The sequence below is a fragment of the Dermacentor albipictus genome, chromosome 5, assembly GCF_038994185.2.
Source record: "Dermacentor albipictus isolate Rhodes 1998 colony chromosome 5, USDA_Dalb.pri_finalv2, whole genome shotgun sequence".
In the NCBI taxonomy this organism is placed as follows: Eukaryota; Metazoa; Arthropoda; class Arachnida; order Ixodida; family Ixodidae; genus Dermacentor; species Dermacentor albipictus.
This window is the reverse complement of record NC_091825.1, coordinates 140,528,892-140,552,775: the sequence shown is the minus strand read 5'-3', so window position 1 is coordinate 140,552,775 and position 23,884 is coordinate 140,528,892. Positions and strand designations below refer to the sequence as shown.

The window sequence follows — 23,884 nt, the reverse complement described above, 5'->3', positions numbered from 1 at the left end:
GTAGGCACGCGGGCGCTAGTGCACATATAATTTCTACCCAACACAGGCACAGCCACTTCTGTTTTGAGCAGTAAGTACTGGTTGAGTAAATGGTTGCAATACTTAATGGTTTCAGGTTATATTTCGTGCTTTTTCTGTTATATGCAGTCAGACTGCCTAACACGCTATCGAACTGCAAGACTACTTTAAACGATTCTCTAATAATTTAACGAGGAACAGGACTCTGAAGGAAAGAAAGAAGTATTCTGGAATCCGACAATATACAAGCTTATGTAATATAGACGATTTATCTGAATGAATAGCTTCTTTGATCAGTAGAGAATGAGTATTAATTGTTTCCCGTAACGAATAATTTGCTTGTTATCAAGACCGTGTAAACTCCGCTTTCACATGACCTTATGTTTTTCCTTACTTTAATTACGCCTCTAAAATATCTATCTATCTATCTATCTATCTATCTATCTATCTATCTATCTATCTATCTATCTATCTATCTATCTATCTATCTATCTATCTATCTATCTATCTATCTATCTATCTATCTATCTATCTATCTATCTATCTATCTATCTATCTATCTATCTATCTATCTATCTATCTATCTATCTATCTATCTATCTATCTATCTATCTATCTATCTATCTATCTATCTATCATGTTACAAGTGTCGTATACAGGTAGCTTTTTGTATGGTATACGTCATTCAGATGCGCCTCGTTGCAGGTGCGGCCATTAGTGAAAGAACGTGCAACACGTTCTAATAAGCTGTGCTAAATTGGAAGAGCATAGGTGTGCTTTGAAGACAACACTGATGAACCTTGATAACCGCCCTTTCAGTGCAGAAAACTAGCTTGGCCAATGGGATAAAGCATCATTACAGCAATCAAAGTTTTAATGACTTTCTTTGCTGAAAAGGACATTGTATATATGCATTAATTATTCTTATGTGTAAATAAAAAAAAAGATTTGGAGTTTTACGTGCCAAAACTCCGATATGATCATGAGGCACGTCGTAGTGGGTGATTAATTTTTACCACCTGGGGTTCTTTGACCTGCACTCGATGCACATACACGTGAATGTTTGCATTTCGACCCCATCGTAATGCGGTCGGGATTTGATCCCACGCCCTCGGGCTTCGCAGCGTAACGCCAAAGCCACTAAGCAACCATGACGGGTCACGTTGCATGTCCTTGTGGGTCATTGTAATGTTGCAACATACTGCGTGAGTTATATACTGATGTGCGCGATGTTTAATATATTGACTGTTGCTGTTTGAGTATGTTTACGAAATGTGCTTTAGTGTCGGACTGTTTTTGATATAACCTCGCGAGATCATCCTTTGGTGGTTAGACAATCCATTGTTTGCGGAGAAGCCGCTGACACAACAGTTCACATTTACAATGTCTTCGCAATATATAACGCACTCATTCACCCTCTAAAGCACCTGCTTCCTTGCCAAAAATATCAGGAAAACACCGAATCAGAGGTAGCCAGCGTAAAGTGTTACATTTTGCTTTCTTTTCTTCAGTAGTATTGATAACTGTAGTTGTGTTAATGTTATTTTAACTCCATATGAGAACGGCACTTGGCCTGCCTAGGCAGCTGACTTCCGCCCACCTGCGCGCTCGTTCTCGCAGCCACCCCGACAATCATAAAAGATACACCATCACAAAGAAAACTGTACGCTGAGCCACGGCGACGATAGTATTACCTGACAAGAACGCGCCGATTTCGGCGTCAAAATAGAGCGCGGTAAAAATATCGCGCTCAGAATCTTACGACGCGCGAGTGAGGTGTATGCCTCAGCCGGTCGGACAGGCCCGTCACTGCATCGTTCACGGAAGCGCCGTACATTCGAGAGGGTATAGAAAGGGTTGTTTAAAAGAAGGGGTGGAGGGGGCAAGGAAGAGTGGAGGGGTGTATATAACGTGCGCAACGCCCAGGCGTCGCGCGGACCACGCACGGCGTCTCGGAATTCGGGCGGCACGCGCCCGCTATTTCGCTCACGTGCTGGACAGCAGTTTCGGCGAGCGGGCGGCGGGACGGGCAGCAGGCGGCCACTTTCACCCTGACCCGGTCTCGGAAATCGTGAACGCGCCGCGTGCAGCAGGGCTGGCGCGACTACCCGCAGACGCCTTCCCGCCCCCCTCCCCCCCCCCCCTCCAACATCTCCCTTTCTCTCCTACCTGGGTAACCTCCGGGCGCGCGCTCATCCACTGACCTCCGACCCACGCTTGCGATGCGCACTCCGACCGACATACACGGATGCGAGACCGTAATCTCCTCGCAAGGGCGACCGGATGGCCGGTTCGGCTTTCGGCCCGCAAAAGACGGACCGCACGACGACCGCCCGGCCTCTTGGTTACCCCTGGTGTATGCGGCGCCCTGCATGTTCGATCGCTTAGCATGTGTACCGACCCGCTGCAACGACGACTTTCACAAACTCGAAGTGGTGCGCTTTTTTTCTTGTTTAGTAAATAAAGCGGCAGTGGCAGTTCGGAAAGCGAACCGCGTAGCTATACCCAATAGGTTCGTTCCGATACTCATTCGCATTTACGTATGCATTCTTATATTTAAGTACCCTATACATTGTCTTTCGAATGAATGCTTTAAAGCTTCAAGCTGCATTCGTTCGTTGTTCAATGCACGTAATTTAGAAATACATTTAGGCATTCATAAAGGAAGCACGTCTGCCTGCGTGAAAAAGACACGCTAACCAGTGGCGCAGCAACGATGGTGCAAGTCCTTCAGCGCAGCTTCTTCTGTCCAATGTTTTAGCGTACGCCAGATATGAGCGATTCAAGGGCTCCACGCAAATAATTACATGTTTTCGTGGAAACGGGCGCGCGTACAATTCGTGTAATTTTATCTGAAATGCAGCTTTTACAGACAACAATGCTTTCCAAACTAAAAACCGCAAGTATGACTCACTTTTGTCTTTCCGCACGCATACATAAAGCGCCAGCGAGCGCATTTGCGATAGACGCTCTGCATGCCTGGGCTAACGAACGTAACATTCCCTGACGTGGTATGCTGTTCGTATCTATACCATATTCGCCTCTTATACGCTAACAGACGAATCTTTAGCCGCCCACTCTAAGAGAACCGTTCTGAAAACGCCGTCACTCTTGGAGGTTTTCAAACAGGCCTTCTGAAGAATCGTAGGAAGCGAAGGAAAGCAGATGAAAGTACAGTATCTTCAGATGCTTTGGAACGCTGGTTTGCTTTTGTTTACGTTGTTTACCCCTTAAATAAGGCAGAACAAACGTAAACGCACCCCCTGAGTGGAGCAGTGCCGGCGACCTATGTATGCAAATCGCGTGTGACCCTCTAATACATGGGAGACAACCCGGACTACAGGCTCCACCACTAGTCCGGAGTAGACGATGTGAGCACGGAGGAAGAAAAAACATGAGAGGGAGCATTACGTCAGGCAGCCAGCCCTCGCAAGCGAACGCTCTGTGAAGACACCGTGGTGGCCCAGCACGTCACCTCTTGCGTCGATATCACAGAGCAAAACTCGAGATTTGCTGAGACGTTAGACTCCCAGTAGCTATTTCAGTAGTTTTTCTTCGGTGCGCGCTTGTTCAGCTGCCTTGCCGTGACTCTGCCTGCAGAGCGAGAACACTAAAACCAACCGCGCACTTTGATGTGCAATCACATGTTGGGCCGACAGGCTTGGCTTCAATCGCGTTGCGGTACGCTCTCTCCTATGTTCTCCCTTCTTCCATGGCTGTGAGCTATATAGCTCCATATGTGATCGATGGTGTGTCGATGTGGTGGCGTACGTGAAACGATGCGTTATAGATTGCAGGAAGCGCGCAGAATGATTCCGAAGTTAGGCGCACATTCGAATTCAAGGGCGCAGAAATCCCAAAGCGATATTGCGTCTTCTAATCGAGAACACTACTACGCGTCTCAGCTTTCAAGGACTGTACGTTCTAAATTTAGCGAGACCACAGTTAGTGTTGACGCGTTTGACTCGCTTCCTAATGCGCGCAGTGTTGGGAATCGCGTCTGAGCAATACAATCGACATGACTTCAGGAAAATTGTCCTAGTCAGTGAACAGTTCTGGACTTGGAGTGTGATCTCCGTGAACTGTTTTTATTCTGTCTTGAGTCCGAATTTTGCAAGAAATAACATGTGCTTCCTTTCAAAATGTAGAGAAAGAGAGAAAGAGAGTAAGAGAGAGAGAGAGAGAGAGAGAGAGAGAGTGGCGGCTGGTATTTTCTACTAGGCACTAATTTCTCGTTAAACAATTACAATAAGTTTGTTAAAAATGCCTGACACCTGCACACTGCTTGAATATAAAGTTTGAATTCTTTTCTTCTCAGAAGCCAGAATGACAGCGACACCCTCTGCAAGTGTATTCCCCGCGCTGTATGCATCACCAATTATTTTTGCTCGTAAACGTAGAAGAAATGTGCAGGCCACAATACTCTTGCTTCGTTTTCCTATATTTCTAACAACAGTTTACCGGTACTTGCATGATGAGATAGAATTCCGATGCGATCTATCCAGTTTAAAGAATTGAGTCGCCGCACCTTACCTTGAGCGCTGTCTAAGGACAATGAACCAGTGCCTTATAAACCACTGAGGAAATCCTTGATTGTTAATGGCTCTGTAGATAAATAAAACAAAGCTGATTTAAACATTAAAGCTCGATAATCGCCAAACGAGGGCTTGTGCGAGCTCCTTTGACTCTGTAGTGCTATTCCGCGAACGTCACTCTACCGCCATCTCTCTGTTTCTCTCCCTTCTTTCTATTGCCCTACTCCCTTCCCCCAGCGCAGGGTAGCCAACAAGACTCTTGACTGGTTAAGATCCCTGCCTTTCTTTTATCTCTCTATCTCTCTTGCATGTGCACTTCGACATCATTGTCATTCATGTCTGACGTTAAAAACACAGGTGACTGGCTGCGATGTACAATCAGCCTAAATTTACACGTACGGTGGTCCTCCGAGATCAAAAATAAGCCCTGCGATTCTCAATTTTGGCCTTGGAGAATGCTAGTTCATGTGCTCCTGAGACACTTAAGAAAGACTAAGAACAGACCATATTCTGCCAGTGCATAATATGGTCATCAGTATGGAAGAATAGAGTTGGCTTTTTGAACACAAGTGTCGTTTTCTCGACGTCAAGTCGATATGTAACGGGAGCGATCCAGTGATTACTCTTCTAGGCCACACTTTATTGCACGAAGAGAGGTGGGTAATAAACGTACACGTTTCTTTTTTTCAACAGAAAACAAGAATAAATAACTTGAAAACAAACCCTGCAGGCACATGACATCGACAAGCAAATCTCTATATATGCGAATACGGAGCAAATAAATAGTATCATCACATATACGACAAACGAGACACACACAAAAGCAGGCACTTAATCGAAACAAACCAAAAAAACAATAAAGAAATAGTACGGGAATAATAGCGACACGGAAGTTCGGCACATAAATACACGGCTGCAGAGACTGAAACGATATCTAGTGAAAAGTGGGCGGAGTGAATAAGAAGCGTAATCTAAGAGGAAACATACAGCGAGGAACGATAATTGGATAAGATGCGCACCAGCAGCGGTGCGTGATCACCATACAGTGTAATACAGCAGGGGCCTACAAAGTATAGCGACGAAAGTAGAACAGGAACACGAAAAAGGAGAGACACAAAAAGAAAGAAAAGAAAGTAACGGGCAACACAATACCCTCATGGTTAGAAAAGAAGTAACGCAGGACCTCGTGTATAGTCTGAGGGCGCGAACTAAGGCAGCGGCGCTGTCCGGTTAAGGAATTTCATGCCCAGCAGTGAAGGCGTATAGCGGCGGTCGACAGAAGACAAGGAAGTCGTGAGAGTTCTAAGGAACAGTGTGGCTTCAAGAAGATTTCCCGCTTTCCTCCTTAGGCCCTGAAGGGAGCAGCACCAAGGAGAGCGCCCTCTGCGGCGTGGGCGGCATCGGGACCAGACAGGGCGCTCGACGTGAAGGTGGTGTCGGCGGCCGGCCTGGACTCGGTGCCGGGCTCGTTGGTGACCACGTCGGCCCTGTAGCCGAACTCGTCGGCCACGTAGGTGACCACACGGGTGCGCCCGTCACCGAGGCTCAGGGAGTAACGGCCGGACACGCGGCCGCTGCCATCACCGGTCTCCTCGTGACCGTGGCTACCCTCGATGTCGTTGGAGACATAGCCGAAGGAGTACGGCTGGGGCGCCTCCACGGGGGCGGCGATCAGCTGGCAACTGACGCCCAGGGCACAGGCGGCCAGCACGGCGATGGTAAGCTGGGTAAAGGGTGGAGAGCAGGCAAAGCGAGTATTGTGAGTGCTTTTGCGGCATGCCGAAGAGTCATTGAACGTCGCTCGAATGTCTGCGCTCAAACGAGGTGACATCACGTTAGGTGTGATACGCCTAATTTCGAATTCCGATATTAGCACTACACGTCCATTCTTCCCTGTGGAGTAGTAACTGACCTATGGTATCGGAGCCTGCCCATGCGAATAGATTACGGGTGAAGTGTCGAACCTACAAGCCGGGCATGTCGATTGCAAAACTTGCACCACACATTTGCAGCGCCAAAGACAGGCACGTAACATTTAATAAAGAGGTCGAGAGTCCGTCCTCTCAACGTCATCCTGCGCGTTGTCTTAAGTGCTGCAAACATGTGGAACAAAAGCCTTCGCTCTCAGGCACTCTCGAGGTAGGTCTGAATGCATCAAAATATTGTTTGCGTCCGATTGCGGTGATTGTACCGCTGACACTCTGCAATAATCGGCGTGCACCGGCGGCATGAGCCAATTTCTCAACTTATATATGTTGCGCCCCCCTCCGAGCGCCCCCCTCCGAGCCTGTGGCCGGGCAGATAGCTGTTGGTATAATCCCGTCGCAGGAACTGTCAACAGGCGTAAATGAGTTTTCCGGCGTGAAGGTATATCCGTTTGTGCGGTGAATGGTTCTTGGCTGCGTGATGGAGCGTAGCTGCGTAATTTTCCTCTGCAGGACGCCGCAATCGTCGCTTCCGTCTCGGCCCAGTCGTGGATGCGAGCGCGCTTACCGTGTTCATGGCTGCTGCTGCTGCCGCTGTGGTGGATGGTAGAAGACCGAGAGTGGGACCCTCACTCAGCCAGCCAGGCTTTTATATTCTGTCAGCGGGGCACCAGTTCGGCGCGCTTATCAATGACAAAGGCCATAAAGTGCTCCCTCTCCTTGTAGTAATCGTCCTTTGGTCTGTTCGGCATTATCCGCGTCCTTTATTTTCACAAAGCCTCTCTCCTCCTCTTGTTGCGCGCATGTGGAGTCGTCGTCGTGGAGCACTCGGCAAAAAAGAAAAATAAAAAAAAGAGAGAGAAAACGAGATCAGATTTCTTTTTCGTTCGCATCGACCAACAAATGCAGCGGCAGCGAGGGAGGGTAGAAGGCCCTTAGCGGGCGCGCGGAATCACTTCACTGCAAGGTGCGCAGGCAACTGAGCGCTATCCGCTCCGGGAGGGCCAAAGTATATCGCGTCCCATCGACAGAATCCGAAAGAACGGCGCTGCGGCGCGCAGGGCGCGCGACAGCGTCTCTCCTTCCTCCTCCCCAGCCTCCTCGTCGGGAGGCATAAGATGCGCAGCGGCCCGCTTTCTCCAAAAAAGAAAAGGGGGGTGTGATGCGAAGCAGGGGCGGAATCAGTTGTTTTTCAAGGATGTCTGTGGCGTGCTATGCCACCGCCGCCACGTATACAACGGCACAGTCTCGTATCCGGCCGAGGGCGTGCTCCGGAGAGAAGTGGTGGCGGCTGTGTTTCGCCGCGGAGCGTCATCGGCACCCCGGGGGGAAGGGGGGGGGGGGGAGCTTAAGAAGCCGTGCGGAAGCCTACTCCCACCCCCCCCCCCCTTCGCCACCATCCCGACAACGGAACCCCGATAGGATAACGTCCCGCTTTGTCCGCAGGAGGAGATGGCTAGCAGCGATACGGAGCGAAGCGTATACGAAGCGCTTCTTTCTTCGCCTCCGGCGAATTGCACAACCCGGTATGCGCTGCGCCTTCCTCAGTTTATGAGTTGCAGATGCGCTTTGTCGGTGCCTGTGTTTGACTCCCTTCGACGGTGTCATCGGGGATGCGGGGCACGAAAAGAGTTCGAGGCCGCAGCTATGCACGAGACACCCGGAGGCGGGTTCGAACGCTGTTGTATTTCGGGCTGCTGCTAATGTTGCTGCTGCTGCTGCTGCTGCTGCGGCCGATGCATGTTGTTGTAGGGCTTCAGCCTAGGCGTCGTTTTTGTGCAGATTGCTATAGGAGGAAGGCCGGCATTGGGAGCTCGCGCGCATCAAGATATAAAGCTACGGCATCAGCGAAGTCGCGAAGGCTCGCCCAACAAAAGAACGCGTGGCGGTGCGGCTTCAGCACGGGCAGAGGTTTAGCTCCGTCGCCGCATCGGCGCGATTAGCGTCGACGGACGTCGCTAGGCGATACGGGATACGGAAGCTGGAGATTATTTGATCACTGCCAAATGACAACATCGTCGAATAGGGAGTGTGTAGTGAGGCGCCCTATACCGGGACCGTTACAAACGTGGCGCCGACGGCCTTCCACGTGGCCGGCAACAAGTCGCAACCAAATGCTCAGATACCGCGTGTATTTGCTTTGGCTTAAACACTGATATCAGGTAAGGATAAAGAGCAGAAAAGAAAAAAAAACGAATGAGTGCCTCTAAGTACAAGACATTGAGAACGTTCGATAAACTCTGCAGGCAACATTGATATTTTAGTGAGCTTCGGAATGTGAACAAGAAGAGGCCATAATTTTCAGCGTTTATCATTTTAAAATGTCGACCGGTATTACAGACAGCGGTATACAGCTGTTCGGCGATTGACATGGTGGTATCACTAGAATAGCGACGTATGAATTTAGCCTGCTATGAAGGATGCGCGAATATTTATCATAAGTATCTACGGCATCAGACATTCACGTGACACGTGATGTTATTTAACGCAGGTAAAGTTCAAAGAAAACACGGACAGCGGAAAGAACTAGGACATTCAAAGCGCTTATGTATGTCCTCATTCTTTCAACAGCCCGTGTTCTTATTTGCCGTTTACTTGCCTTAATATGTCACCGTACCAACTTGTTCGGACACAGACCGTAGCGAAGTTATCTACCTTCACCAAATCCCTTGAGCATTTCGCGCCTCTAACGCACATTTAACTTCCGCTATGATTTCTCTGGTTTCATTGGCCGTCACCTCGTACGATTGCAATCAGCGAAAAATTCAATCCGTCGGGTGGCCTTATTCTCTGTAGCTCAAAAGGTTGATTAGCGTGAGAAAAAAAAAAGAAGAAGAAAGAGAGTTTAAAAGAGAGTTTAACAAATTTTTGATCATTTGCATCATTGCTACCTTTGATTTATTATCTTTATAATTTCATCCCACCGAGAGTTGGTTTCCACTGTTTGAGAGCGACGCTACTTTCTTCTCCCCTCTCTACCTCCCTTTCCTCCGTCCACAGTGCAGGGTAGCGAACCGGATTTTTCCGTTCCGGTTAACGTCCCTGCCATCCCCCTACCTTCAGTCTCTCGCTGTCATTTTAGCGAAACGTATTTTTCTTTTCATCTATTTTTTCTTGTGCTTTCGTGTTGCTTTTTTTCCCTTTGGGGCGATACAAAGTCGCTCCATCGACGTACTGGGTAGCGACCATCCAGCGCTCCTTTTTGTTGCTGTAATTTGTTGCTTCTTGATTTAACAAGCAAAACTATACACCGCTACCTTAGATCAAATCGGAGGCTAAGCGTTTGCTAGCGCCTGCTCACGCTAATGTATACCTCGTGCAGGCGATGTGCCACCAAGGTTACGCATGTCAAGGAGCAGATATTGTGCATTGTTAAGCTCCTGTAATTGAGATACCTAGATAATTTGGCAATGGAAGGCGAAGAGGTTAACCAGGGATCTTAATCTGCTCGGCTAACCGCATGCACTGATGAATACAGTGAACGGAGAGAAATAGTAGAGGGACCAAGAGGATAGAAATCGAAGGGAAGTTAATAAGAATCGGTTGCTTGCTCTGTGCTGAGGGAAGACATACAGAGAGAGAAGTACTGAGGGAAGGGGAAATTCCGGATGAATGAGAGGGAAAGAAGTGACGGCGGGAAATAAAAAAAACTACCCATGCACACGCGATCAACCGCCTATTGACTTTCGAATTATATCACTCGTTTATTATGCATTCAAAGTGAAAGAAAGAAAAGGGGGCAGCGCGAGCGTTAAAAGAACCTGGCGAGAAAAATTGACAACGACACACCCGCGCGGGTCAGCTGAAACATCGGCTTACTTCGATGTGCGCAATTGGTTGCGGTTAACGCACGTATTTCTGTAAGTACGGAATAGAGGAATACGATGAACTCGCAGCCTGTTGAATATAACGAAATATTAAATATGCATTCATTGAGACGCTTTACTAGAACAACAAAATAGGTATGCAGAACAGGACTTTAGAAAAATTTTATTTTTCATGCGTGCTCGGTCACTTGGAGAGCGACAAATAGTGGCCTTTTCTCTGGTATGCAGTATCGACCGTTTTGTTTTGTTTTTCTGAAGGGCGTCTCCCTGGATGCATTGCACCGCGCAAAACGTGCCTCGCAAAGCCACCACGAAGCTTTTCATGTGAGACGTCACTAGCGCCGAGCCTTCAGCACTGAATCGCGGTTTTGTGCCTGCCTATCCGTATTTTTCACCCCTGCCATCGTCGTCATAATAATTATCACCATCACTCTTTGCCACTGATTTCAGCTCTTTTTCCCTTTGCCCTGCGCAGAGTAGCCGGTATCAGCCGCGTTAGCTCAATGCCTAAGGCGTTGCAATGCTGAGCGCTAGAGCACGGGCTCGATCCGAGCAGCGGCGGTTGCACTTCGATGAGAGCGAAATGCCAAGAAAAATCGTGAACGCTAAATAAGCGAGATGGTAAAAACCAATTCGGAATGCCCCACTTACGGCGTGCCTCACAAACAGGTAGTGTGTTTTGGCACGTAAAACCCCAAAACTTAATTCTTCAAAAAGCCGGTTAGAGTGCGCTACCTCGAGCTGACCTATCTCTCTGCCTGCTAATACGTGCATCTTCACCTCCTTCTTTTGTTTACCTTCTAGGACAGTCACGGATGCTGTTGCGCAAGGCTTGGAACGCACGTTACCTGGGAGTTTGATCTCGGGGGAATGTTTACTACGAGCAGCCTTTGAAGAAAGAAGTATATGCACTGACGTACATTTTGAGAGGTTGTTTGCAAGTGTATTTTAGCCATAGCCGAAGTTAGACAAGTAGCTTAGCGATGAATTGTCTTGGGGCAAGGAACGACCCAGAGGGATTTAGCCCTAAGAGGTGTTAATTGAGATATACTATGCTGTTATCGTTTGCGGTGTTCGCGACCGGCTGTGACAATGTGCCTGTGATACGTCTCTATCTCCCTATTTTGTTCTTATCCTTCTAATCTCGTTCCTCCACCAATGCAGGGCAGAAAATCAGGTTTTATGTTCCCACTAACCTCTCTGCCTTTCTTTCTTTTGTCCCTATAGTGCTACTGCCCGTTCATTGAAAGTGAAAGGCTACAACTCCGCACAGCTCCAAACCAGCTAGATGGAATACCTTTCTCGCATGGACAAGACATTTGTATCACGGCCTCGCATATGAAAGCTGCAGAAGGCCACAAAATCGCTTCTGCGATTTCTGAAGACTGCGGGACTGAGTGATCATCTGTGATACAGAGCAGATAACTTTCACTACGCTGGCAACATAAACACTGGACTTGCTCTCCTTATCGTAATCATTTACTCCCCCTGCCCCCGTGCAAAGTAGCCTACCCGGCTCAGGCCTGGTTAGCGTTCGTGGCCTTCATTTGTCCTTATCTTTCTCTATCACCTCGCTGTCTCTCTATTTGTGTCATAGCACAGGAGATACACGGAAACAAGAACGCAAAACGCGGCCCACCGATGGTTTTACGTTCTCTTTCGTGCGGTGGAGCGGAAAGACTGCTCAGCCAACAAGATCACATAGCTGTGCTAGGGATGAAGGCTGCAGTTGAGAGAAGGAGGAAATTGATCGTGCTCGGCCAGTGGAGCAAGATAAATGGGCCAACTGGTAACTACCATTACTCATGTCTGCAAAACCGAAGTCCCTGGTCCAACGTACTACCTATATGTTTATTACGGAAGCTCTGCGTACGCGGCAGCAACTTCGGAAAGAAAAACGAACTTCTTGTGTTCGGAGACGACCAGCGAAACGCTTTGGCAATGGCAGTGAAAAAATTAGCTCCCTGCTCATTTGAAGATTTACTCAAAGGTTTTCGTGGGAGATTACGACAACGTACAGAACAAAAGCGAAACCAGTATAGTAGAATACTGATTACTGTTAAGCGTTTTGATTGTCCCTTGTATACAGGTACATTCAACTTTCTTCTTTCTTTTTTTCGGCGTCGCCGCCGGTGGCCATTGTAGCCAAGAGGAAACGATCCGTCATATTTCGTGCAAGTGCATGCAGTAGAGTCTGCCGAGACAATTGCTTTCCGTCGCGCTCAAACATTTGGACGTCTGGCTTCTGTCGGAAGAAAGAATTTTGCAACATCGACGGGACTCAACATTGCATCAGAAGGCCGTGCAAGCGTAACTGCGCTTCACGAGATCGACCGGCGTGTGTGAGCGCCTCTAATCGGAATGCCCTTCGTGCTAATTTTTTTCCTTGTTCTTTCTCTCGCTTTTCTTTCTTTGTAACCCCAATTTGTTGCACTCCAGTGCAGGGAGGCAAACCGGAAACTCGCATCTGGTTAACCTCCCTGCAAATCCTTTCTGTCTCTCTGCGAACTCTTTTTTTTTTGCGCATTCAATTTCGTTCAGCAAACTGGTGAAGAGCAGTTGTTTACCAATACCATCGCTTCATTTCTGCATCTATTTGCAATTGCCGCCTCCTTCTTGGTACGCGCTTTGTAGTACGCGCTGGGAGGTTTCCTTTTCGTTCTTCTGAACTATCTCATAAATATATATTTTTTGAGAACAAATAGTATAGTTTCTGACTAAATATTAGTATAATAGCAACTTATTGAAAAAGATTTGATTTGTTCAAGATAGATGAGAGCAGCCAGAAGCAAACCGTTCTCAATCTGGTACGTCCGGTTCGCCAGTTGATCTTATCGCTGGTGACTTGACACTATCCAAATCAATCTCAGAGATCATATATTTTTTCTCATTCTTTATCAAAATAGAAGGCGACAGCGTCATCTGAGTGTAATTTTTGAATGTGTTAGCATCAGGGGTGTGTCAAAGTGGAAAAAAGTGCATGTGTGCGAATATACTCATAACTGACGGTGGTCTGCTGTAGGCAACTGTCAGTTGAATTTCACTCCTTGAAGAGGCAGGATGTGTGTCGAGTGAGATCCTAACACTGTAATGTGTTGAACGCGGTTTAAATCACTTATCCAGGACCTCAAAGAAGTGCGACGTAATGTTAACGCTCTGGACTACATTACAAAATCAATGTTTCAGCCTTGCCATAAGCACAGCACCCCCCTCCAGACGACTTGTGTAACGTGAGTTAACGCTCCGTGCAAGTTCGTTTGCACAGCTTCACTGTTTCCCGGTCTCTATAGCGATAACTGGAAAGCCTGTGGTGCGAGTTCAATACATGAGCAGGGATGAGAAAACAGATGCTTATCAATATCCTTTGAACAAACCTTCTCCAAGCTCCATGTTTAAAAAGCTTGACTTTGAAATTTATTCATTGCTTCGTATAATTGGTAGTGATCTCTGTAATTCAATTACTTTTTCAGTTACCATTTACATGTAACCAGTTACGTTATTGACGAGGCAAGCTGTAGCAGACGATACAGATTCGAGAATCTGAATTCGGAGGGAACTGCAGTGAGACACCCCAAGTCGTGCCATGCAGCAGTCTCGCGGATTTTCAGACAGGCAAACCCAGGAGCTCAGTATTCGTTTCCTCATCCTAACGCTCCACCAGATGTAGGCCAACGAATTGAACGGGTACTGGTATGTATCGATTATCGACGGCCACTTATGACGTTATTCAAGAAATCCAATACGGACGATCTTTTTAAGCTTTTCATTCCTCCAACCTGGACCTTCTTCTCCAAGTATCAGCAACAATGAACGGTGTGCATCCTAGAGGACCCAGATGTTGAATAACTGCATACCTTAGCAGGAGCCTTAGAGAGAGAGAGAGAGAGGATGCATAGAATGGTAGGGAGGTTAAACAGAGGTAGTTCTGGTTGGCTACCCTGAAGGAGGGAAGAAGTGGGGGCGATAGAAAAAGAAACAAAGTGGAAGGGGAAGGGAGGTATAGACAGAAAGAGAGACGAGCACAAAGAAACCGCGTACACTATAGAGCGGTAGGGGGCAGCGTTCTTGAAGTCTATCGTGAAGGCCCGTAAATCACAGGAACCTTAGTAACGTGACTAAGGCCTTCAGCGCGGATGTTCTTCGGGAGCACTGACCTAAAGCTTTTTAGTTCTGATAGTGGACGATTGTCCAACTGGTCCAGCACTTTGCGCATCACTTGTCTCTGGGCACTCTATCGCGGGCTGACAGAGATAATATGTGCGAGCGCCTCGCTGCTGCATGTGTCGCACGTGGGGCTGTCGGCCATTCCAATAAGAGAGGTATGAGTTCGTAAATGCAACGCCTATCCACAGATGGTACATCATGGCCTCTTCACGTCGTGGTAAGCGGTAGAACCTTATACATTACAACACTACCCTATCCCCCCTTGAAAAGGAACTATATAAACCTTAAAAGGGAATTGTTAGTGAAGATAAGTAATGTGTGAATAGCTGCAGAAGAGGCGCTGGAAGTGCCAGGCCAGCCGGTTCTGTTTACGGTATCTATGCAATGCTAATAAATGTTCGCAGAAAAGTAACATAAAACAATCGATTAATTTTCAGTAATTCCTCAGTTACATTGGTGGAGCAGTAATTCGTAAAATGTAATCAATTCGATATTTGAATGAAATAATTGCAATTGTAATCGGTCACTGTAGTGGTTGCTGTAGTGGCGTCGGACGACGGCCGGCCGAGGGGCAGGCTTACGGAGTGGGCATAACGGCAGGCGCGAACGAGGAGAACGAGAGGGAACGAGGAGTCTTTGTTTGGTCCTCGTTAACTGCCTTCCGTTAACGAGGACCAAACAAAGACTGCGTTTATTTCAACAGGGGGAAGGAGAACGTGGCAAGGAAGGCTTACGACGTTGGGCGCGGCGTGGCGCTAGTGATGAGAGCACCACGAAACCGGAAGTGGGGATATAACAGTTGCCTTTTTTTCTGTAACATGTTCTAACGTGTAACTTGTAAAGTATACAAATCTTATGCATACACAATGGCGCGTCGACCTCTGGCATGCGTACAAATAAATGATGCGTTCCTGTGCTGAGGGCAGTCAAAAGAATCGCTGTTTTCTTTTTCTTTTTTTTTTAAAGTGGTAGGTTGCTTACGTGTTTGGCAGCTTTGAAGAACGCGTGTTGGAGCTAGACTGAAATTCGTTCGTGAAATTTCGATATATAGCAGATTAAACAGAATTTAAAACCGCAATCCTTATCAATAGCCTGTATTCTGAGAAACGGCTGAGAACGTAATAACACTGAGCGAGGGAGCGAGCGAGTGAGTGAGTGAGAGCACATAATTACCCGAAGCGTTTTGTGTCAGGGTTGCTTCCCATTATACACCACCCAGAAGAGACGCACTGCCTCTTATCACCCATCGGCAGTGGCGGCACTGTGACTGCTGGCATACTGCACAGCGAGTCAAAAGAATAGGTTCGCGGTCTCCAAGGGTGGCTCCAACGAGGACTGAGCACGCCCTGAACTCGATTTGCATGCATCTCAGCGATTCGATCAGTGTGGATGCAGCTCCGCCCTATCCTACACAACCACCACGGTGATCGGGACGGTTGATGGCGTGGTGGTTTCGCGCCTCCGCGCGATTTCTGGCATTTGGCCCGCGCGCTGAGTGCGCTACATTTTGTTTCCTTTGTGTTCTCACCAGAATGAAGCATTCACCAGATAATGAAGCAGCACCTCGCTCGCTCGGGGGTAATTTGTCACCGATGGGTTCAGGCCTGATCGCCCTGCGACACCTTAACACGTATGAGGGTTACAGACTATTTGACTACACTGCCCATTTTCATTGACTCTACTAAAGCATTCGACTTGATCAGACACATTACCTTACCAGCCAAATTGTCTGCAACCGGCGTTGTTGGCCCTGCCTTATCACTCATTGAAAGCTATTGATCTTACTGGCAACGAGTTTTCTGTTTTAATGCTACGTTTTCTGAATTCATTACAAGGAAAGCGCTCGTCCTTGTGTTTCTTCTATTCTTCGTCCCTGTCTGTTGCGCACGATAAGTTTTAAGGTGGAGCGCCTCAAGACTCAATAGTTGGACCTGCATTATTCTTACTTTATATAAATTACCTCTCTAACTACCTAACTGAAACTGAAGCTTTCTAATACGCAGATGACACCGCAATCCTTGCTATCGAATTGTATGTCGATTCTTTGAGCACTAAATTCAGCACAGCCCTAAAGAATAAATTAAACCGGTGCCGACGTCACTCTCTCCATATTGACCCTTCTAAAACGTCATTCGTGCTGCTCCGTTCCAATCAAAAGTCTCCACCTTGCAAACCATCAATTCGCTTCAACCACACAATACCCATTGCAAATTTGAAACGTAAGTTACACGTAAGAATATTAGTCAAGGTCCGATGCTATTTAAACACATCAACATTGCTTATGCTTTACTACGCCATTAATTCAAAACCGCATTAATTACCGTATAAGAACATGGGGTAATACTTAGCTGATTCATCTAGCTCCACTCCAACGTATACAGAATCAAAGTATCAGAATCTTAACCTTAAGCCAATTCATTCTGTGCGCCTTTACGAGCCCAGACCACTGCCAATCTTCAACCTCGTTAAATATAATCTTTCGGTCGCCTTGTTCTAGGAACTTAACGACCTTCTTTCTCTAAACATTTTCTGCAAGTCATGTCTCGTTAACACACAATGCTAGATTCCCTGCGAATGACAATTTTCCTGTACCGCTGATATTAGCTAATTACAGAAATCACACTGCGCACTTTTCAGCATCATCATTTTGGAATAACCTGCCGTTAGATATTAAGTTGTCTCCATCGTTACGTGCTTTTAAACATGTACTATGTTATTTTCTGTTAGATAGCTTACTTCTGATGTAGGCTGCATTATATTCTTGTTATTTTCATATTCAGGCTTCTGAATGTTCATGCGATATTGCCGTATTCACGTTCTTCGAACCTGGCCGCGGCGGCCGCATTCCGATGGGAGCGAAATGCCAAAGCTCTCGAGTACCGTGCATGGGGCGTATAGGCTAAAAAGTCCCAGTTGGTCAGAATTATTCTGGAACAACCCCCCCCCCCTCCCCTTACAATCACGTGCCTCAAAACCAAATTGTGGTTTCGCCACGTAAGACTCCGGATTAATTGCTTTGGGCAGGAACGGCATCATTCCTCAGAAAGAACACGATGAACCTCCTAAGGTGAAACAGTTGTCATGTGACGCCTGCATTTCCCATTTGGACGCTCCTTCATTTAAAGGAGCGGCAGAGCGACTACGCACTTGCGGCTCCTGGTGGCGCATGCAAATCACGTGTTTGTTTGCATCATGCTGTAAGCTATACCTGCTTTTTTTTTTCAAACCGCGATCACTCTGGCGCACAATTGCAAATCGCCGCGCGTGGTCGCTGTTTACACTCGGGCACATCCGTTTCCCCGGCGCAAGTGAAAGGTCTCGTGAAACGAGCACTTGGCCACCGGGCAGCTCGTGGACCAGCGTTTGGATCTCCCGTGGCGATAAAAACGATGGCAATGGTCCAACGCACGCAATTCTCCGCTCCAACGACACCGTTTGTCTCGCTAAAGCACACAATGAGCAACAGCGAGCACGGAAGCATTTTGCCACCACATTTGCGTTGTTTGGCCAATATAACAGGATCAACAGCTGTCAACGGCTTGTATGTTATCGAGAACGCATGCATTCGTAAGCCAAAGAAAACAGTAGTAATTGGGGAAAATAATAAAAAAAATATATTGAGGCTTGTGTCTGATCGCCTTGAAGAACGAAGTTTCGCATTCAAAAATGACAACAACAAAATTCTAGGAAAAAAGTAAAAATAAAACAGCATGTGAGCTTTTGCGGGCCTACCACATAAAGGAAAACGGCGATAAATGTGTTAGGGACACTTCTGTCAAATTGTACCAGAAGGAAAAGATTTTTCTGCGCAGGTGTTGTTGATTAAAAGTTGACTTAGGTTTGTTTACTCTCCCCTTCCCACTTTTCTCATCCTTTCATTGCCTGCGATTCTGCATATATAAGGCATCTTCACACAAATAAAACCAGTTGATAGCTCGCGCACTTTCCGTCTCCATCGCCTTTTCCTGTGATTGTATTATTTGAGTGCGCAACTTGGCTCTTCAAAGCAATGCACCAACTAGCCCAGCAACTAATTCTCCTAAACTTTCTGATCACCTATATATATATATATAATTTATAATTATAATTTATTGACCCTTGTCGCGAAGCAGTTTCCTCTAGAGAAACGAGATGGTGTTTTCGGTGGCCCGCCACCGAAAACACCATCTCGATTTGGATTTGGAGTGGTGGAGTGAAGACATGTGCAGTAGTTGGCTAATATTGTGACTGGTATATTAAGAAATAGAATGAATATCTGTACTAGTTCACGGACCGCTGCTACACAAGGACTGCCTGTGCTGCCGTCTGTTCTCGATGCATGGCTTCCCTCGAGGATGAAAAAAAAATTCACTCATCCGGTAGGGTTGCAGCGTTAATCTCCAAGGAAAATGCTTCTTTCCAGAACGTCTGCACGAGTGAGTACCCCTCGTAATACCATGATAAAGGGAGTGGCGTCGCTTTTTGGCATATATTTATTTATTTATTTATTTATTTATTTATTCAAAATACCCCCAAAGGCCCTCATTACGAGGGTATTACATGGGGGGGGGGGTCAATCACAAGCACTGGTTGTAGTTTGTACATACTAAAAACAAGAGAGGTTAACAGAAGTAATAATACAGTGAAACATAGTTAATATACAAGATAATTAGGTCACAATTATTACAGAGATATATTATTATATATATATAGTACGTTTCTCGCACGTTATCTACACACATCCACGCCAATTAACATGCAAACTTACGCCCACTCTGTTGCCAACGTATCACATATCGATAGTTTTCATGTGACGTCATGGACGCACCTTTCACTGCGCTAGTACCCAAATATGGCGGCCACGATGACGTCAATGCATTGTATTATCACGCGCACATTCTTTTGCTTATTGATGGTGACTGTTTTTCACCAGTTTATCACTGTTCTCGCTTTGTCGTTAAACATAAGATGGGCCCATCGTGCTGTCATGCTGTCATGTTTCTTGATTACACTCTTTCCCGAGATGCTAGTACCTAAAGGTGGCGGCGACGATGACGTCTGTGCAAACTATCTATACGTGAATGGTTGCGCCCTTGAATCAGTACGCCGAAGTATGGGTGACGACGACTACACCGACAGCACATTAATGTTCGAAGATGAACGTTTCGTAACGGTCCTCACAGTAAGCGAGTGACCAGTGATGATACGTATTTGCTACAAGCCATTACAACGTACAGAACATCTACGTTCCAGGACTTGTGCCCATCAAGAACAAATTTATCTCAAATAAGCACACCCACCAGTAATCAGGCAGAAAATTAACAATCGGATGGTGACCGCCCGGGGAACCTTACTGAGTTAGAAACGTGACAAGTCGATGCTTAAAAGTGTTTGCTTAATAAAGAACGAAGAGCTAAACACACTGATACTAATTCAATTCATAAGCGGAAGGCTAGGATAGCTTGGAATACATTATTGGCCCCGCTTTCACCCGCCGTAGTTGCTCAGTGGCTATGGTGTTGGGCTACTGAGCACGACGTCGCGGGATCGAAACCCCGCCGCGGCTGCCGCATTTCGATGGGGGCGAAATGCGAAAACACCGATGTGCTTAGGTTTAGGGGCACGTTAAAGAACCCCAGGTGGTCGAAATTTTCGGAGTCCTCCACTACGGTGTGCCTCATAATGAGATAGTGGTTTTGGCACGTAAAACCCCATAATTTAATTGGCCCCGCTTTTACTACAAGCCCCGTACACGTTGCTCGCGCCGTTTGGAAAAAGCGTAATGAGCTGCGAAAGCACTTACATGTCCTTTGAAGCTGTAGCCGAAGCTTCGCGTGTGGTCCACTCAGTTACCAGACGTCTAGGATAAGGGCCGAAATAGAGGCTTTCCGAGCAGTACCAGCGTCATGTACGTACATCCATTGTAAACACAGAGGCAACGGAGGCAGCTGAGGTATAGCAATGGACGCGTCATCACGTGATGAAACACGGCAGCGGCCATGGGATCGTCGTGGAAAAGGTCAGTACGGTGTCGCTATTTAGCGAGGTTCTGTCAGCTGACGCTGTCATCATCCCATTCTTTGTGCAGCTCCTTGTAATAAACAGCGCAGAGCGACAATATGTTATGTGGGACACTGATATATTTTGCCGATCGTTTCATGTATACGAATATCACAAAATTCGTGCTAGGCCTGCACTTTATCGCAAATGTGTACGCCTTGCGTAACAACTGGCTACAATTTGGTTTTACATACGTGTCTACGGAAACTTGCCGTGATCTTTTAGTGAATTATTTACATTCGTATGTCGCTGTAACACAGATGCTCAAGCGCACCGCCGCAAATGACTGCGTGGTTGACGAAAATATCGTCTCTTAATTGCAGCTTCCCTCTCTTCATTACCACCCAAAAGTCTTCGCTGGAACAACCGGCTATATGTCATGCGTACTGCATTACACACGTCGCAGCTTACTGAACTTGAAATGCCGGCAAGAGTAAGGAAAAAGTTTTTATTGAAGTATGCAAGAAGGAACTTACGCGCCTCTGAGGTAAAGCTTATACTTTGACAACTTACGCCGGTTACTACCTCCGTAAAATAATATCACTAAATAAGATAAGAACAAACAAGTATTGCGGCTTTTATAGCACAATTCGATAAATTACATCGCAAATAATAAATGATAAATTAGTCCGATTCGATAAGCTTGCGGTAACGCGTACAAAGAAAAGAAATGGCGCTAGAGAAATGGCACAGTAAAGGCTCTCCACAAACAGAAGTGCATACGCGATCTTAGTTGAATTCCGTTGTCCTAGCTATCGCAGCTTGGTTTGCTTGCAGCGGACGAACTTTCTAGAGTGCGCTTGTGGAAGCGCGAAATGCAGCGAATTCATATTAACCGCGCTTGCAGCAGATGTTAACCACACATGTGACGCCTTTCGTCAGTGTCGCAATAGTCCCGGAGGTACACCGTCGTACATAATACGAGAGCATAATAATTTGATAAGTAAGAAATAAATAAATAATGAATGAATGAATGAATGAATGAATGAATGAATGAATGAATGAATGAATGAATGAATGAATGAATGAAATAAAGAAAGTGAGAGGAAGGTCCGCACCCGCTCTGCATACCAAATAAGCAAACGTTTTTCGCGGTGTACTTTTTTAGGCAAGTCCTCGCACCTGCGAATGATAGCGGCTGACTCAGGGTTGTTTTCACTCGATAGTTCCAAACAAAAAATGAAAACGAGAAGAAAGTGAGGCCGATCAAATAAAATAAAGAAAGACGCAAATGGAAGGCGCGCCATTACTCTTCCCAATGCTTTCGAAAGAGTCGGCATTCACGTGCACGGCGTTTGCGCACTCGCACACCTTCTTTGCATGGATGGCGTCCCGCTTGGCACTTCCTTCTCGCCGACCCGTTCAAATACTGCGAAACCGCTCGGGAATCGCAGCGCATACCAGTACGCGCCCTAGATCACTGCGCAGCTAGAATCCACGTGCTTTACGGTTTTGTTGCGTGCCGTGGGGGCACAGGCTCGTTTTGACGTATGGGGGATTAGTCTCCCTGCTTATCGACTGCTCTCAGAGCTCGGGTGTCGCATTTCATCCCGTGGAAGATAGGCCAGCTGAACAGAACCAAGGTATTGATGTTTGCCGTCGCTTGGAGATGCTTATATTATTTCTTTTCACAACAGATAATTAGATAATTAGTCTTAATTATTTAATCATGATGGGATCTTATCGCATTTGGAATGTATACGGAACATCACGGCGGCGGTGACGTGCGTCAGCGCAATTTCGCATGGAGTGCCTCTATATAGTTGTACTCGCAGTAAAAGCCTATAAGAGGGAACATAACGGCAGGCAGGTAGCCTCGGCAAAGCAACCCCATTTGGCGGTGCCCCTCCCTTTCCTTGGTGCCCATGTGCGCATTGATTCAATGAAAATAGGTCCTACGTGGTTTTCGCACCTTTAAAGGCATTATTTGGCTCATGGTAGCTTTCAATGACGCCTGCGTCGCGATAACCCCTCGCCACCCACTCGCTTCACTATAGATCTTTGCACTATCCAAGCCCTCGGCAGCTAGAAATTACCACTTGATTATCACGCGACGAGGGCCAATTTCCCATTTCCTATGACTAGGCGTCAAAATCGTCACGTCATGTCCCCTCCCAGCCTTTTTCCTTCCTCCATAGCGAAGTGGTCCTTGCGCTTCAATAGCTCTCCATCGCCAAGCCCAGCGTTAGCTCTGAACCAGGTGCTCTCGGTGTATGCCAGAAGGCGTTGGGCTGAAGGTACGTTTCCCAAACAAATCCTCGTCGTAGATAATCACCGAGGATGTTTATTAATGGGCAGTGCCTCCTTAAGTCGAGGGGTGCCGCTGTGCGCCATTCGGTGAAGTTGAGGGAGAGCTTCCTGGCAATAGTCGTAATACGGGGATAATGCATGAACGTTTCGAGGAACTTGTTGGTCTAGCTGTGCTAAGTATATTACAACTAACTTGTGGGTGGTAGCAATGATATGCGATGGGACTTGCATTGATGAGGGGATGAAAGGACAGCGGGAGTTTTTTGCACGCAAGCGAAGATAGAGAAGCGATCTCGCGGAGTGGTTTCGATGGCGACCGACTTCATTAATGTCATGTCATTAGTCGTTTTGCCAGAAACTTGGACAGCAACAGAGAAATATAGCAAAAAACGACGAATAAGATGGCGCCGGAGCTATAGGAAACAAAAGCTTACTGGCAGAAATAAGTAAGGAGAAGGCTTATATGAAAGCCAACATAGTACAGTGAGGTAATCTCGGCTATCAGGCGTTAAGGTTCAGATAGCCGCCTTACTTGGTGTTGGCAAGCTTGCTATCAAAACCAAACACTATACAGGATAGCTTAGTTGCAGTATTGGCGATCATTGTATGCAACGTCGTCTACCTGCCAATGCTTGAGCCCTGCAAACGATATTGGACTCTGGGAGTGCATCGTGGGGAACAGTTTGTTTAGTGTGCGTAACATGTATTGAAGCTCGCTTTCCCATCGTATGAACTGGAAACCTAAACGCCCAAGGGAGCTAAAGGGCATGCGCCAGGGAGAGGACTGAAAATAGAAGTCGCGTAGCCTTGGGGCGCAGTGCGTCGTATATCAGGTAACATCAGAAAGAAGTGGAACGTCTCAGTGCGTGCTGCTTCATACAGGGCTTGCTTTGCGTTTTATTTTGTAGTTCATGAAACCAGTACACAGAACTGACAAGGACATACAAACTAGTGAGAGGAACATTGGACAGTGACGTAGACAAACACGCGAAACAAGCAAGGCATGGCGTGCGTACTAGTTAGGTGCTGCAATGTCTAGTGCCGACTACCCCCGTCGAAGCATTGCACACATCGACAAGCTTATCACAACCGTCAAGTAGTGGAGTGCTTCTGTATTGTGAAAAAA

The 23,884-nt window shown here is 46.8% G+C and overlaps 1 protein-coding gene across 1 annotated transcript; it reads right to left on the bottom strand.

Moving 5' to 3' along the window:
* Positions 1 to 5,172: 5,172 nt before the first annotated feature.
* On the bottom strand, positions 5,173 to 7,206 carry LOC135908362 (cuticle protein 10.9-like). The gene is made up of 2 exons (XM_065440127.1): positions 7,047 to 7,206; positions 5,173 to 6,276 (listed from the first exon to the last, which is right to left on the bottom strand). The coding sequence occupies exons 1-2, from the start codon at positions 7,053 to 7,055 to the stop codon at positions 5,899 to 5,901; spliced, it is 387 nt and encodes a 128-aa protein (XP_065296199.1). The 5' UTR covers positions 7,056 to 7,206; the 3' UTR covers positions 5,173 to 5,898.
* Positions 7,207 to 23,884: the final 16,678 nt, after the last annotated feature.